This window comes from Eriocheir sinensis, chromosome 25, assembly GCF_024679095.1.
Source record: "Eriocheir sinensis breed Jianghai 21 chromosome 25, ASM2467909v1, whole genome shotgun sequence".
Taxonomy (NCBI): Eukaryota; Metazoa; Arthropoda; class Malacostraca; order Decapoda; family Varunidae; genus Eriocheir; species Eriocheir sinensis.
This window is the reverse complement of record NC_066533.1, coordinates 11,437,012-11,452,011: the sequence shown is the minus strand read 5'-3', so window position 1 is coordinate 11,452,011 and position 15,000 is coordinate 11,437,012. Positions and strand designations below refer to the sequence as shown.

General features: G+C 44.7%; 1 protein-coding gene across 1 annotated transcript in view; it reads right to left on the bottom strand.

Annotated features, from left to right (window-relative positions):
- The window catches only part of LOC127003362 (zwei Ig domain protein zig-8-like), a 55,272-nt gene that overhangs the window by 5,398 nt on the left and 34,874 nt on the right, over window positions 1-15,000 (bottom strand). Inside the window, exons 3-4 of the mRNA XM_050869896.1 lie at window positions 4,273-4,400; window positions 2,513-2,596 (exon numbers count right to left, since the gene is read on the bottom strand). Of these exons, the coding sequence (XP_050725853.1) occupies window positions 2,513-2,596; window positions 4,273-4,400 (212 nt within the window). The remainder of the gene's footprint in view (window positions 1-2,512; window positions 2,597-4,272; window positions 4,401-15,000) is intronic.

Below are 15,000 nucleotides of genomic sequence, written 5' to 3'. Positions count from 1 at the left end.
ATCAAGCGAGATATCGGATAATTACAACTAAGTGGGTATTATTTTATTGACCAGTCACTTCTTGCACCGTTTTCTCCCTTGTTTAAATTAGACTACAAATACATCGACCTGAAAATCCTCCCCCAAAGCCTTTTTTGTCTTCCCCCGCTTAGCCATTCACCGCACTCTTTGCCTTTTTTTCCTCTCCACTCAGCCATTCAGACCAAATCCATTATTTTTTTCCCTCGTGCTTCCATTCGTTCCCGGCTTTCCGCTCCGTGCCTTTCCCGCCGGACTTATTAGCATACACCCGCCCATCGTGTCTCCATTCATTGCCACCTAATAGCCGCCGGGGAAAAGTCTGCAGTTTATCCCGGCAGCGAGAAACGTATTATAGCATCAATAGCGGCCCCGGCACTTCCTCCCTTGGCCTCCTTCTTTACGCTCTCTGTGGGGGCGACGGGACCTCGGGAATAATGATGCATACTGAAGAGGCTGCGGCATAGAGAGAGCGAGAGCGAGAGAGGGAGGGAGAGAGAGGGAAAGGGAGAGAGAGAGAGTGAAATAGGAAATTCTCGGGGTGCCAGACACGGTAAACCAATTAAATCTTTATAAAAATACTTTCCTCCCCGCCTGGTCTCGGTTTATAGTTTTCCTCCCCTGCACGCATGCGGGTCACAAGGTCAGGTCAGGTCAGGTCAGGTCAGGTCACCGACGCCCCCGAGGTAATGAAGCTGCACTCCTAATCCGAACTCTAGGAATCCTGACTGACTCCCCGTGCGTTTATCTTCCAATCCCCTCCTCTCATCATCATCATCCCTCCCAACGTCAGTCCCTCCGTTTCTCCTCCTCTGCATGAAGTCATTATTCTCAAACCTTCCGGCGCCCCAGCCACATATTTGTCACGGTTTTCATAGAAGTTTCGGGCTTTTACAAGGGTACTTCTATGACCCTGGTGGTAGTTTGAGCCTTCTCCTGTACCGTGAACCTAAAATAAACACTCATGAGAACCCAATTAATCCCTACTTGACCTTTGAAAATAGTTGAAGTGGGAAGTGGAGGCGTATGAGAATTCCAACCCGGGTCTTCCCTTCTGCGTACCGGCCTCACATATCTGATGCGAGCTCCCAAAGGCCTCAAGATGACCCCCTCAGAGGCGGCCTTTGTCCTCATCATTACTGCGCTATTTCAGTATTAGATTCGCCGCTCAAGGTCTCCACGAAAGCCTTATTCATGCGGCCAGGCGCTCGCTCCCTGTGGCGGTAAGACGTGTGTGTGTGTGTGTGTGTGTGTGTGTGCGTGTGTGTGTGCGTGTGTGTGTGTGTGTGTGTGTGTGTGTGTGTGTGTGTGTGTGTGGTCAGGGAGCAGAAGATTGATAGCCAGAACGACACACACACACACACACACACACACACACACACACACACACACACACACTTACACACGCACTTAATCACCATGAGAAGGGGTAGCACAGGATAACGAGAGAGAGAGAGAGAGAGAGAGAGAGAGAGAGAGAGAGAGAGAGAGAGAGAGAGAGAGAGAGAGAGAGAGAGAGAGAGAGAGAAGGGCAATGGACAGTGGTTAAGAAATGGCCCTGGGGTGCTGGTGATCGCTAGAGGGAGTTCTTTGCCCCGTGGGTGAAGGACGACTTGCACGGGGATGTTGTGGGGGAAGGTCGGGAGGGGAGGCGGTGGGGGGGGGGGGAGCGTGAGCGACGGCATGACTAATGGACGTATTGTGGACAGGACCAATGGGGAGGTCGGGGAGATAAGGCAGGGCGTGGGAGGAGGAGGAGGAGGAGGAGGAGGATAAAAACGAAGATAAATGGAAAAAAGGAGAATAAAAAGAAAAAGAAAAGAAGAAGAAGAAGAAGAAGAGGAAGAGAGAGGAAAATTAGTGAAAAACAGAAATAAAATAAAAGAATAGAAAGGAAAAAGTGAATGAAGAAAAAAGAAGGTAAGTTAGAATGGGAAATAGTAAAAAAGATATTTACGATAGCAGGGTATTGAACATCACCACTATCATCATCCTCATCATCTCCATCATCATCATCATCATCATCATCATCATCATCATTATCGTCATCATCATCCTCATCCTCATCATCTTCATCAACATCATCATCGTCATCATCATCTTCATTATCATCATCCTCATCATCTCCATCATCATCATCATCATCATCATCTTCATTATCATCATCCTCATCATCTTCATCAACATCATCATCATCATCATCCTCATCATCATCGTCATCATCATCATCATCATCATCATCATCATCATCATTTTCATCACCATCATCATCATCCATATCATCATCATAATCATCACAATCATACTTTTCGTCAATTTTCTTATTCCTACCATTCGTTTAGACTATCAACAACACATCATCTATAACCATTAAAATCATCAACATACATAACATATCCATTACCGAACATATTAACTATCAAGCAGCCAGGTGGGGTCAATGAACGAGAGGTGTGAGGGGAGGTCAATTAACAAGCAGGAGCCGCCGTCTTACCTGTATGAGCAGGTAACCGCTGGTGGAGTTGCCGTGGTCAGTCATCACGGTAATGCCGCCCCTGGGGGAGTCGATGCTCATCACCTGGGGGAGGAGTAGGAAGAGTGAGGGTGAGAGAGGAATGTGGGTGAGGGGGATCGTTAAGGGAGGAGGAGATGCAGGGTTGAGGGAGAAATAAGAGGAAGGGAGAGTGGAAGAAGATTTTTGCCGGGAGAGAAGATAAAGAAAGCCATCAAGGGAGAAGGAAGAAGAGTATTGAGGGAAGAGGAGAAGGAGGAGCGTTGAAGAAAGAAAAAGAAGAAAAGAAAAACTCAGTCAGGAAAACAGAAGAAGAGGGCTGAGTGAAAAAGAGGAGGAGGAGGAGAACCGTTAAAGAAATAAAAAGAAAAAGGAAGAGTCAATCATGGGAGGATAAAGAATCAGAAGAGGAGGAGGGAGGGCATGAACGGGGCAATCTCGATGAAGGAAGCAAGCAACTGTTTTATGGGACTCGAAAGAGCAGGAGAAGGAGGAGGAGGAAGCAGAAGACGAGGAGGAGCAGGAGCACATAGAGGACAAGTTCAGGAGGGAAAGCAAGCAGCAGATGTTTAATATAATGAGTCTCGTCACTACCTAAGAACCTCACGTGACTAAAGAGCCATGATAATAATGAGGAGGAAATTACTTTGACAAATCAGCTGCTTCATCGCACCTTCATCCAAGCACTCAGGCTTATGCGAGGAGCTTTGTTATCGAGAGAGAGAGAGAGAGAGAGAGAGAGAGAGAGAGAGAGAGAGAGAGAGAGAGAGAGACGAGAGAGACGAGAGACGAGAGACGAGAATAGACATGTGTAGGTGAAACGATGAATTATTAAAGTGTTGTGAAGGACTAAGTGGAAAGGTAATAAACCTGATAATTTCTGAAAAAGCAACACCTGGAGCAGAGTTCATGTTATCAACGGGAAGGGAAAAAACAGGTAAAAGGGAGCCCGAGCGAGTTCTTAGAAAGGTGTTAGTGAGGAAAACGTGTGTGGGAAGAGAAGGGGAAAACAGCAGGAGAGCGCATTTTTAGGAGAGAAGGTGAAGGAGAAGAGAAGGAGTGCACATTATTAGAAGAGAAAGAGAACAACACATTACTAGAAAAAGGGTAGTGCAGAAAGCTTGTGTTAGAAGAGAAGTTAGTGTAGAAACCGTGTGTTGGAGGTGAAAACAGAAGAGAACATTTTTAGGAGAGAAGGAGAAGAGAAGGAGTGCACATTATCAGAAGAGAAAGAGAAGAGAACAACACATTATTAGAAAAAGAAAGTAAGCGTGTGTTAGAAGAGAATCTAGTGTAGATACCGTGTGTTGGAGATGGTGAGAACAGAAGAAGAGAACATTTTTGGAAGATAAGAGCAGGCAAAGAGAACGAGAACACATTATTAGAAGGAAGAGAGTGAAGGAAGTGTGTGTGGAAGCAGAAGGCAGGAACAGAAAGCGAGTCCATTTTTAGAAGAGAAGGAAAGAGGAGACGAGGAGCATAGTATTAGAAAGAAAATTGCATAGAAAACATGTATGAGAAGAGAAGATAGTGCTAAAAAGAAGATAGTGTGGAAGGCAGATAGAGAGAAGACAGAGATAATATAGATAATGAAAAGATAGTGTTAAAAAAAACGTGTGTGAGAAGAGAAGAAAGTGTTAAAAAAAGATAGTGTGGAAAGTAGATAGAGAGAAGATAGAGAGAATATAGTGTAGAGATATGAGGTTTAGAAGGTAGAGAGACTGTGATCCGGGCGTGTGTACCTTGCCGTTGTGGTACCAGAAGATGTAGGCGGGCGGCTCGGGGCTGTGGCTGATCACGCACGTCAGGTTGATAGCCGAGCCCATGTCCACGTGGATGTCCGGGGCACCGATGATCTCCGCCTGGGGCTCTGCGGGACACAAGAACACGAACCGATAGAGAGGTGGATGGGTGCATATATGGAACACAGAGAACACAGATTTAGAGAGATGGATAGATACATGTTTGAATACGTGCTTAAAAACATGGATAGATAAAGATATAGATAGACAGACAGAGAACACAGACTGATATAAGGGCTCTGCGGGACACAAGAACACGAACCGATAGAGAGGTGGATGGGTGCATATATGGAACACAGAGAACACAGATTTATAGAGAGATGGTTAAATATATGTTTGGATACCTGCTTAAATACATGGATAGATAAAGGTATAGATAGACAGACGAATCGATAGAGAGGTGGATGGGTGCTTATATGGAACACAGAGAACACAGATTGATAGAGAGATGGATAGATATAATAATTTATTATGTTTGGATACGTGCTTAAATACATGGATAGATAAAAATATAGATAGAGAGACGGAGAATACAGATTGATATAGAGATAGATAGTTACTTTATGGATACGCGGTTAAATACATAGATAGTTGAAAATGTAGATAGAAAAACAGAGAACACAACTGATAAAGAGGGGAATAGATACATGTATATAATAATAATACATAGATACATATAAATAATAATGTAATGGCGCGTAAATAGATAAAAATAATAATACGAAAATAAGAGATAGATAAAAAAAGATAGAGAGATAGGTATATTGATCAAGCAGTACATTTAAACGATTCAAATAAAAGTAATTCGTATTTGGTAGCTTAGCATTCTCTCTCTCTCTCTCTCTCTCTCTCTCTCTCTCTCGCGTAAACAAACAAAATCTCCATAATGAGGGTCGCTCGCCTTCCTCACAGACACATTGGGATTAAAACCTAATTTCCGATTTGCATTGCGGGAGATTAACGGACCAAGATCAGCGAGCGGCGGCGGTCACCTGTGTGTGTGTGTGTGTGTGTGTGTGTGTGTGTGTGTGTGTGTGTGTGTGTGTGTGTGTGTGTGTGTGTGTGTGTGTGTCATATATTTATTCATTACCGTTAACTTCTCATTTATGTAATCGGCAAAATTTTCATCGCCACTTCTTCTTTGTCGGTCATGGAGTACTTCTTTTAGGTTGATACTGTTTTGTTTTGTGCAAGGAGGAGGACGAGATAGAAGAAGAAGAAGAAGGAAAAGGAGAAGGAGAAGGAGAAGAAGAAGAAGAGGAGGAGTTGAAGGAGGACGAGGACAAGGAGGAGAAGGTGGAGTACTCAACCATATATATAACCAACAACGTCAAGATTCATCTCCCACACTTGCAGCATCAGTATCCTTGTATAACTGGCCAGAGGGATCGATTAGATGCAGGCGGAGGAGGAGGGCGAGGACGATGACGGGAACAAGGAGGAGGAGGAGAAGGGGGACGAGCAAGTGCAAGATCAAAAGGAGGGGGTGGTAGAAATAGAGGTGTGAAGATGAAGGAAAGTAAAAATAGCTTGGGCATGAATAAATTAAGGAGGAGGAGAGGATCAGGTGGAGGGCAAAAGTGAGGAGACGAGGAGAGCTAAACCGCAGCGAAGAATAGGAGGAGAAGGAAGAAGAGAAAAGAGGGAGGAGGAGGAGGAGGAAGTGATAAAAATTTGGGGCGTAAACTGTGATGATGGGAATACTTAAGCAGAAAAAAATGGGGGTAAATATTTATATAGGAAGATGAATGATGAGAAGGAGGAGGAGGAGGAGGAAAAGAGGGGCTATGAAGACGAGGGAAAGAAAAAAAACAAGGAAGAGATAAAAGAAAGATGAGAAGAAGGAGGAGGGGGAGGAAAAGAGGGGTGATGAAGACGAGGGGAAGAAATAAAAAAAACAGGAAGAGATAGAAGCAAGATGATGATGAGGAGGAGGAGAAGGACATTGCGGAAATAAACAGGTATACGAAAATAGGAACATATCGAAGAAGAGGTGAGTGATTGAGAAAAGAAAAGAAAAAGAAAAAGGAGGAGGAGAATGCGGATGGAGAGGAAGGAGGGAAGGGAAGGAGGTGGAGGAAGACGAGGAGAAAAGAAAAGAGAAAGAGATAGAAAAAGGAGAACGAGGAGGAATAGGATACTGAGAAAACAGAAAAACATACGAAAATACACATCCAAGAAGAGGTGAATGGGGAGGGGAAGGAAGAGGAAAATAAGAACACGATAATGGGTAATGAAGGACGATAAATAGGAAGAAGCAAGGACGAAGCAGAAAAGAAAACGGAAAAAGAAGAAACTGAGGAGGAGGAGGAAGAGGAAAGAATAGTGGCGGAATCATTAGCTTAAGGAGACGAAAGTTTCAAGGATATCCGTTGAAGAGATCCTGTTTGTCTGACTCTGAGCACCACAGGAATAACACTTAATACCGAATGCACGACTTCCCTCCTCCTCCTCCTCCTCCTCCTACTCCTCTTCCTCTTTTTTTTCTCTCCTTCTTTTCTAACTTGTGTCTCGGTCTTTCATCTGTCCCGTGATCGTGTTTTTCTGCTTTGTTTCTTTTTTTTTTTGCTATGTTTTAGGCCAAGGGTTTCGTAAGAGGAATACACACACACACACACACACACACACACACACACACACACACACACACACACACACACACTCTCTCTCTCTCTCTCTCTCTCTCTCTCTCTCTCTCTCTCTCTCTCTCTCTCTCTCTCTCTCTCTCTCTCTCTCTCTCTCTCTCATGGTTCAAGAAATGGAGATCTCTTGTCAGTGTATGACGAGGCGCGTTTTTCCCACGCAAGAATTTAAAACGTCTCAGAAATTTTGCCTGAGCCTTTGAGTAATTCCCTCCGTGTCCAGGCCTGCCCCTCCTGATGATGATGATGGTGGTGGTGGTGGTGGTGGTGGTGGTGATGGTGATACTGGTCTGCCTGCAAATTGGACGGAGTTTAAAGAAGATGGGATGAAGAGAGGATGCTGGTTGACGCTCCATCCCTTCCTGTCCTGTCCCTGTTACCTCCACCTTGCTCACTCTCCTTTCCTCTCCTTCATTCCTCTCTATCTTCTTTTTTCTTTATTTTTGTTGCTCATTCCCTCTGTTCCTACCTTTTCCTCTTCTCTCTCCCCATTCCTATCTTCTCTATTTATGTAGCTCCTCTCTGTTCCTCCCTCTCTTTTTCTCCTACCATTCTTTTTTCCTTGTGTTTTTCCCTCTTTGTCTCTTTCTTTTATGTTTCCCTCTCATTCCCTCCCTTCCAAGCTCTCCTTTCCTCTCTTCCTACCTATTCCTCTTTCTGTCTCTTTCCTACCGTTCCTCTTTCCTCATCATTTTCTCCTCTCTGTCTCTTCTCCATGTTGCTACTTCCCACATTCCTTCTAATCCTCTCCTTTCCTCTGATCCCTCTTCCTCCTTCCCCTGCTTTTCTTCAGTATATGTTTCCTTTTCTCTCTCACTCCCTGTTTTTCATTACCGCTGTTCTTCATTCTTCCCTGCCTCTCCCTTTCTCCTTTCCTTCCAACCCTCTCTCTCCTATCCTTTCCTTCCTCTTCCTACGGGTTGTGGTTGAATTATGGTAGTTTACACACACACACACACACACACACACACACACACACACAAACACACCTGAGAATAAGAAAACTCAGACCATGCAACAGGTGACTACGAAGGTGTGTGTGTCTGTGTGTGTGACTGTGTGTGTGTGTGTGTGTGTGTGTGTGTGTGTGTGTTTGCCTACCTTAGCCCCATTAGGCAAGTGAATTCTAAGCGACGTATGAACTGCAAGGTGAATGACGTCATGTTTGTTCTACGAGAGAGAGAGAGAGAGAGAGAGAGAGAGAGAGAGAGAGAGAGAGAGAGAGAGAGAGAGATTTTCTTACCTAAATAAAATATGTCCGGTTGATGTGGATTGGCAGGGTCAGGTGTGTACTGCAGGTGTGGGTCGCTCTTTGATGCCGCACATACATAATTAACAACTTGCTACTGACGGCGCGAACACACACACACACACACACACACACACACACACACACACACACACACACACACACACACACACACACACACACACACACACACACACACACACACACGGAGACATCAAAACACCACCCTTCCAAAGTTCCCTGTTTTTCCCAGCCCTTATTTGATAACTTGTGTGTTTGGACTCTCTCTCTCTCTCTCTCTCTCTCTCTCTCTCTCTCTCTCTCTCGCTTGCTCTCGCTCTTGCTCTGGTCCTCGCTCTGTCTCTCGCTCCTCATCTTGTTAAAACGAAAAAAAACAGGCCGGAGGGAAAGAAAGGGGAAAGTGAGAGTTTTAAAACCACCTGTATGACACCTGCTGGTTCGGATGACGTCACCGGCTAATTAGAAGGTGAGGCGAACGTAATTACCTCCGCACGCAACGCTGGTGATGCGGAAACGCGCGTCTGAAAAATTTGAGGACTCACCGACGCGCGCGGGTGATGAGTTCTGAAAAAAGTGACATTCGTGGAGCGGCGGAAAAAAGGGAGCGAAAAAAGGGGCCGGTTCGTACTGGCAATTTGTATCCCCGTGATGAGGTTTGCGGTAATGAGTAACGCGATAGTATAAACAGCAAGTCAGGGGTGTCATTAATATCTTCTTTTTGCACTTTCTACCTCCATAAATAACTTGTGGTTGACGATTTCTTAATATTGACATCTTCTTTGTATCGCTTTGTTGAGGTTTGAGGTAACGAGAGCGTGAGAGTATAAACAGTAAGTGAGGGGTGTCATTAATATGTTCTTTTTGCATTTTCGATCTCTATAAATAACTGGTGCTTTTAAGTTTTTCTTCTGTCGACATTTTTTTTTATCGCTGTGATGAGCTGTGGGGTAATGAGTAGCGCTAGAGAATAAACAGTAAGTCAGAGGTGTCATTAATATCTTCTTTTTGCACTTTTGTACCTGTATAAATAACTTGTGCTTTACGATTTCTTAATATTGGCATTTTCTTTGTATCGCTGTGATGAGGTTGGCGGTAACGAGAGCGCGAGAGTATAAACAGCAAGTCAGGGGTGTTATTAATATGTTCTTTTTGCACTTTCTACCTCTATAAATAATTAGTGCTTTACCTCCTCTTTCCGTCCCTGTCAGTCCGTCAATATTTTCTTTGAATTGTTGTGATGAGTTTGCGGTAATGAGTGGCGGGAGAGTAAGTCACGGATGTCATTAATGCATTTTTTTAGCGGTCTCCCTCTTTTTAATTAACCGAGGCCTCACGTTTTCTTTTTGTCATCGTGAACTCGTCGACATTTTCTTTTTGTAATTACCATTTTTTAAGTAACTGATGGATTTTCGTTTTTTTTATTTCCTCCTCGTAAATTTATTGATATATTCTTTTAGCGGTCTTCCTCTTTTGAATTAACTGAGGCCTTACGTTTTCTTCTTGTCGTCGTGAATTCGCCGACATTTTTTTTCCTCAGTTTCCTTTTTTTCTAAGTAACAGATGCATTTTCTTTCGTGTTTTTTTTTTCTTCGTAAATTCATCGATATTTTATTTTTTGCGGTTTCCCTCATTTTTAATTAACTGAGGCTTTACGTTCTCTTTTCGTCATCGTGAATTCGCCGACATTTTCTTTTTTCAATTACCATTTTCTAAGTAACAGATGCATTTTCGCTTTTTTTTCTTCGTAAATTCATCGATATTTTATTTTTTGCGGTTTCCCTCATTTTTAATTAACTGAGGCTGTACGTTTTCTCTTTGTCATCGTGAATTCAACATTTTCTTTCCTCAATTTCTATTCTTTATAAGTATCTGATGCATTAATGTTTTTTTTTTCCTCGTCGTGAATTCATCGATATTTTCCTTTTGCGTTTTCCCTCATTTTAAATTCACTGAGGCTTTACGTTTTCTCTTTGTCATCGTGAATTCGCCGACATTTTCTTTTTCCAATTACCATTTTTTAAGTAACTGATGCATTTTCGTTTTTTTTTATTTTCGTCTTCGTAAATTCATCGATATATTCTTTTTGCGGTTTCCCTCATTTTTAATTCACTGAGGCCCTACGTTTTCTTTTTGTCATCGAGAATTCGACATTTTCTTTCTTCAATTTCCATTTTGTTTTAAGTATCTGATGCATTATACGTTTTTTTCGGTCCTTGTAAATTCGTCAACATCATCTTTTTGCAATTTCCATTTCTTAAGTAACTGATGTATTTTCGTTTTTTTTTTTAAGTATCTGATGCATATATATTTTTTTCGGTCCTTGCAAATTCGTCGACATTATCTTTTTTGCAATTTCCATTTCTTAAGTAACCGATGCATTACGATTTTTTTTTTTTTCTGTTCGTGTAAACTCGTCATCCTTTTTCCTTTTGACAACCGAAAAGAAAAAAACCTCACAAGTACAACAAATCCAAATCATATACTACAGCAATACTTTATCCAGCTCATATTTCTCATACCATTTTCCTTAACTCTGAGGCATTGCGTTTTCTTTGTCACATTCGTCTTCATTTACTTACCCCGGACAACCTGCGGCAAAAGGCATCTCTCGTCGTAAAGCGTTAACAGCATGCCCCGAACCGACCCGGAGGCGAGCCGCTGCGGGGCCGGAAAACTACCCAGCATTTTCCTTGCCTCTTACGCGCATAATGTAAGCAGAGGAAAAGCCTCGACCGTCTCCCTCAGAGCCGAGTCATTATTTGTGACTTCCAACGTGCATTTCCGTCCAAGACCTCAGCACTGCACTGGGAAGGGGGAGAAGGGGGCTAAGTAGGCTAAGTATGAGGAGGAGGGAGGCACGTGGGGAGGAGCTGGGAGTGATGGGTGTAAGTTAATAGGTAGGAGGATGAGGTAAAGGGGGGAAAATTGAGGGGTGGAGATGAAGGGGAGACACAGGAGGGTGAGGGGAGGGGGTAAGCGGTAGTGGAGGCGGAAGGGGGGGCAAGAGGGGGGTTAATGGAGGGGGTTTCGGGTCGTGAGTAACGCTAATGAGTATTCAATATCGGAGGAGGAAAGAGGGAGAGGGAGGAAGGGAGAGGTGGAGGGAAGGTAGGAAACTGGAGCAGAGGTGAGTGGCGTGAGGTTGTTCGATGTGAGGGAGAAGAGGAGGAGGAGGAGGAGGAGGAAGAGGAAGAGGATGCCGCTGGTTTGGAGGGAAGAGAAAGGAGGAGAGGAAGCAGCCAAGGGGTGTGAGGAAGCGAGTCGAGGGTGGAGGCAGGGGAGGAGAAATTAGGGCAGGAGGTAAGAAGAGAAATGGAGGCTGCTGAGGGGCTGTGAGGCGAAAGTGTGTGATGCTGAAGGAGGGAGAAAGGGATAAATGGATGGAGATGAAGGAGAAACTAGGTCAGGAGGGGAGATGAGGAGGAGTAAGGAGGGTATTGGGTTGATGTGGGTGCATAATTAAGGTGCGAAGATGATGTTACATACTGGGGGAGGAATGAGGGAGAAAGGAAAGTGATAGGTGTTAGAAGAGAGAATGTGGGGATGTATGTGGGGATGTGGTCTTGCTGGTGGATATGGGGAAGGGCGTGGGGAGTGTGTGGGGGTGAAACTTAGCTGGGAAGGACAAAAAGGGGGGAGTGTGGCCTTGCTGGGGAAGATAAAAGGGAGGTATTATGGGCTGTTGTTGAGCGGTTTCATCATTTTTTTTTGTTTGTTTTTTTCAGGCTTTTTATCCGTTTTTTTACCGCTTTGTCTTTTTTCTTGTCCTTGAACTTCTAATCTGCTGATGTATAAAATCCTTTAGAGGGAAAAGGACAAGGGAGAAGTGGAGGGGAGGCTGCTAAAGTTAGGGTATAGGAACATATATGCTGTGACCTCACTGGGAGCGGTAGGGGAGTGAGGGGAGGGGAGGTCAGGCTGTAAGGAACGAGGTCACTGGAATCTCTTAGCGTCGTCGTCAGATTTGAAAGTTAGGTCAAGCACTTTCGTATATTTTTGTTTCCAGTGTTAGGCGGAAGTGAGGGCCGAAGGGATGCTATTGGCAGACTGAGGTCCCCATGTGATGTAGCCCAGGTCAAGTTGCTAATAAGGGTAGTAGGCAGATACACACGCGCCGCAATGGACGTAAGCCACTCCCGGTACGGTATACACGAGGAGAAAAGAGTGAATGGCATGTCTCTCAGTCTTATCTCTCGCGACTCTTTCTCCCACAAGCCAGGAATACTTTTGAAGATAGCGCAGCATTTTTGTCTTTTCTTTCCGGCTGACAGAAAAAGAGCAAAGCATAATTTGTTGAAGTGAGTGAGAGAGGAAGAGTGGAAAGGAGAGAGATGGAAGGGAGGGAGGGTGGGAGGGAAGGGAGGGAGGATACAAACGTGAGGAGAGAGCGCGGTGAGAGGAGGGAGAAGAGAGATGGCGGTGTGTGAGGGAGGATAATGGAGGATACGAGTGCAAAGGAGAGTTGTGGAGAGTGGTGGAGATCTAGATTGGAGAGTGAGGAGTGAGCGCGGCCTGGTAATGCTCGGAGAGAGAGAGAGAGAGAGAGAGAGAGAGAGAGAGAGAGAGAGAGAGAGAGAGAGAGAGAGAGAGAGGGGGGGGGGAGAGGGAGAGGGAGAGGGAGGGAAAGAGAGAGAACTAAACTCGCCTAAAAGTGTGGAGTTTTATTTGTAACCGGCTGTACTTAAGCGGCTATCTCCTGCCCCTCGCTTCCCCTCTCTTCACTAGTTCACAGAGTTCCTGCACAACCTCTCCGAAACACTGCCTCGTTCCCTCTTTCATTGTGCCTCACGCCGCGCCGTCGCTACAAAAATCCTGCGCGTTTCCGTGATTTTTCCCGTGAATTTGGGTACGGAGGCGACATCTGGCGGCGGGGAGCTCCTCGTATATGTCTCAGACCCGTAGCGAGAGTCTTCTGCGCGCGGCATCAAGCATAAACACCAGAAGATCAGCGGGGAAACGAAACCTGGTAGCGGGCACGTCTCTTGTGTAAACGTCAGACGCAAGCGGAGGTAAAACCGGCCGCGAAAAACAGTGGAGCATCGCCGGCGGGCCATTGGGGCTTAAAGGTGCTCGTGTCGGGGCGGACTCTGCGTCGTCCTGTAGAGTTTCCCGTCCCCTGTCGCCTGCCGGAGCTCCGTAGCGTCGAGGGAGGAAAATAATATACAGGAGAGAGGAAAAAACATGGTAGCAAATTTAGGAGCTGTCTCGTCGTGTCCCTCTGTCTTCCTAATCCCTTCTCCCACGTCGCCTCCTTTTTTTTTTTCGTTTTTCGGTTGAGTTTATCCGCATTATCCTTTATCTTTTTCCCACGAGTTATCAGTTTTTTAGGGAGGTTGTTTTCGAGATGGCGGCGGCGGCGGCGACGGCGGTGGTGGTGGTGGTGGTGGTGTTTTTCTTGTTGTTGTTGTTGCTCGTCTCTCTATTTTGTTCGTACCCTAAAGTTTGTTAATCAGTTTACTTTCTATTGATTTTGAGTGGAGGGAGAAGGAAGGTCACGGTTATTTCTCTTGATTCGCTTTTCCCGTGAGTTTATTTATTTTTCCGCTCGTCGTCCTCGTCACGTAATTGGATTTATCTTCAATCGGTTTTAATTTAACGATAATGACTTGGTTTTCCTATTGTGTGTGTGGGTATTTCTTTTGTCAGTTTTTGTTTTTAATTTCTGGTGAAGATCGACTTTTTTTTCATTTCCTTAGCTTAACTTTACTCATCTCGGCCATATACTATTTTTTTCTGTTCTCTACTTTCCTTCATTTTCTTTTTTTTTATATTCGTTTACTTCGTTTACTCCTGAAGATAGACTTTTTTTATTTCTTTAGCTCACTTTACTCATCTCTGCCATATGCTCATTTTTTTCTGTTTTCTACTTTCCTTCATTTTCTTTTTTTTATATTCGTTTACTTCGTTTAGTCCTCCTTGTCCTGTTCCCTCTCCTATCACGCCCCTATCTCACTTTTGTGCCTCTCCTCTTTCCCCCATATACTCATTTTTTTCTGTTTTCTACTTTCCTTCATTTTCGTTTTACATTTGTTTACTTCGTTTATTCCTCCTTGTTCTGTTCCCTCTCTTATCACGCCCCTATCTCACTTTTCTGCCTCTCCTCTCTCCCCCTTTTTTCTCTATATCTATTATTTAGCGTGACTCCCCTCAGCTTCCCCTCTCTTCCCCTCACACCACGTCCTTGTCACCCCTTCACAATATCCTCCCTTCCCACACACCCCGGCCGGACCCTCACTTCTAAATTTCACTTCATACGCACCTCACACGCAGGCAACTTCACTCACTCCTCCTCAACATCCACCCTTTACGTCTTGACACTCATCTCTAAACCTCATCTCAACCCCAGACGCACACAACTTCACTAACTCCTCCTCACAACATCCTTCACTTCTTGTCTTTACACTCACTTCTTGACCTCATCACTAAGCAGGCAACCTCACTTCTCTTTCTCACAACATTCTCTCTCTCTCTCTCTGTCTCTCACTTCTAAGCTTCTTCCTCCCTCACTTCAAAACATCATCTCACCATCCCACACACACGCAACCTCACTCACTTCCTCAGAACATCCTCCCTTCACATCCTGACACTCACTACTAAATACCAGACGCAGGCAACCTCACCCGCTCCACCTCACAGCCCCGAACCCCAGCAGGCCAATCAGGGAAGGCTCGCAGGCTCGCTAAAAGTCATTAAACTCGCCATGATGATAACCTTACACCGTCTGCTCGCGCGGCCTTAACTTGGAGCCTAACTACG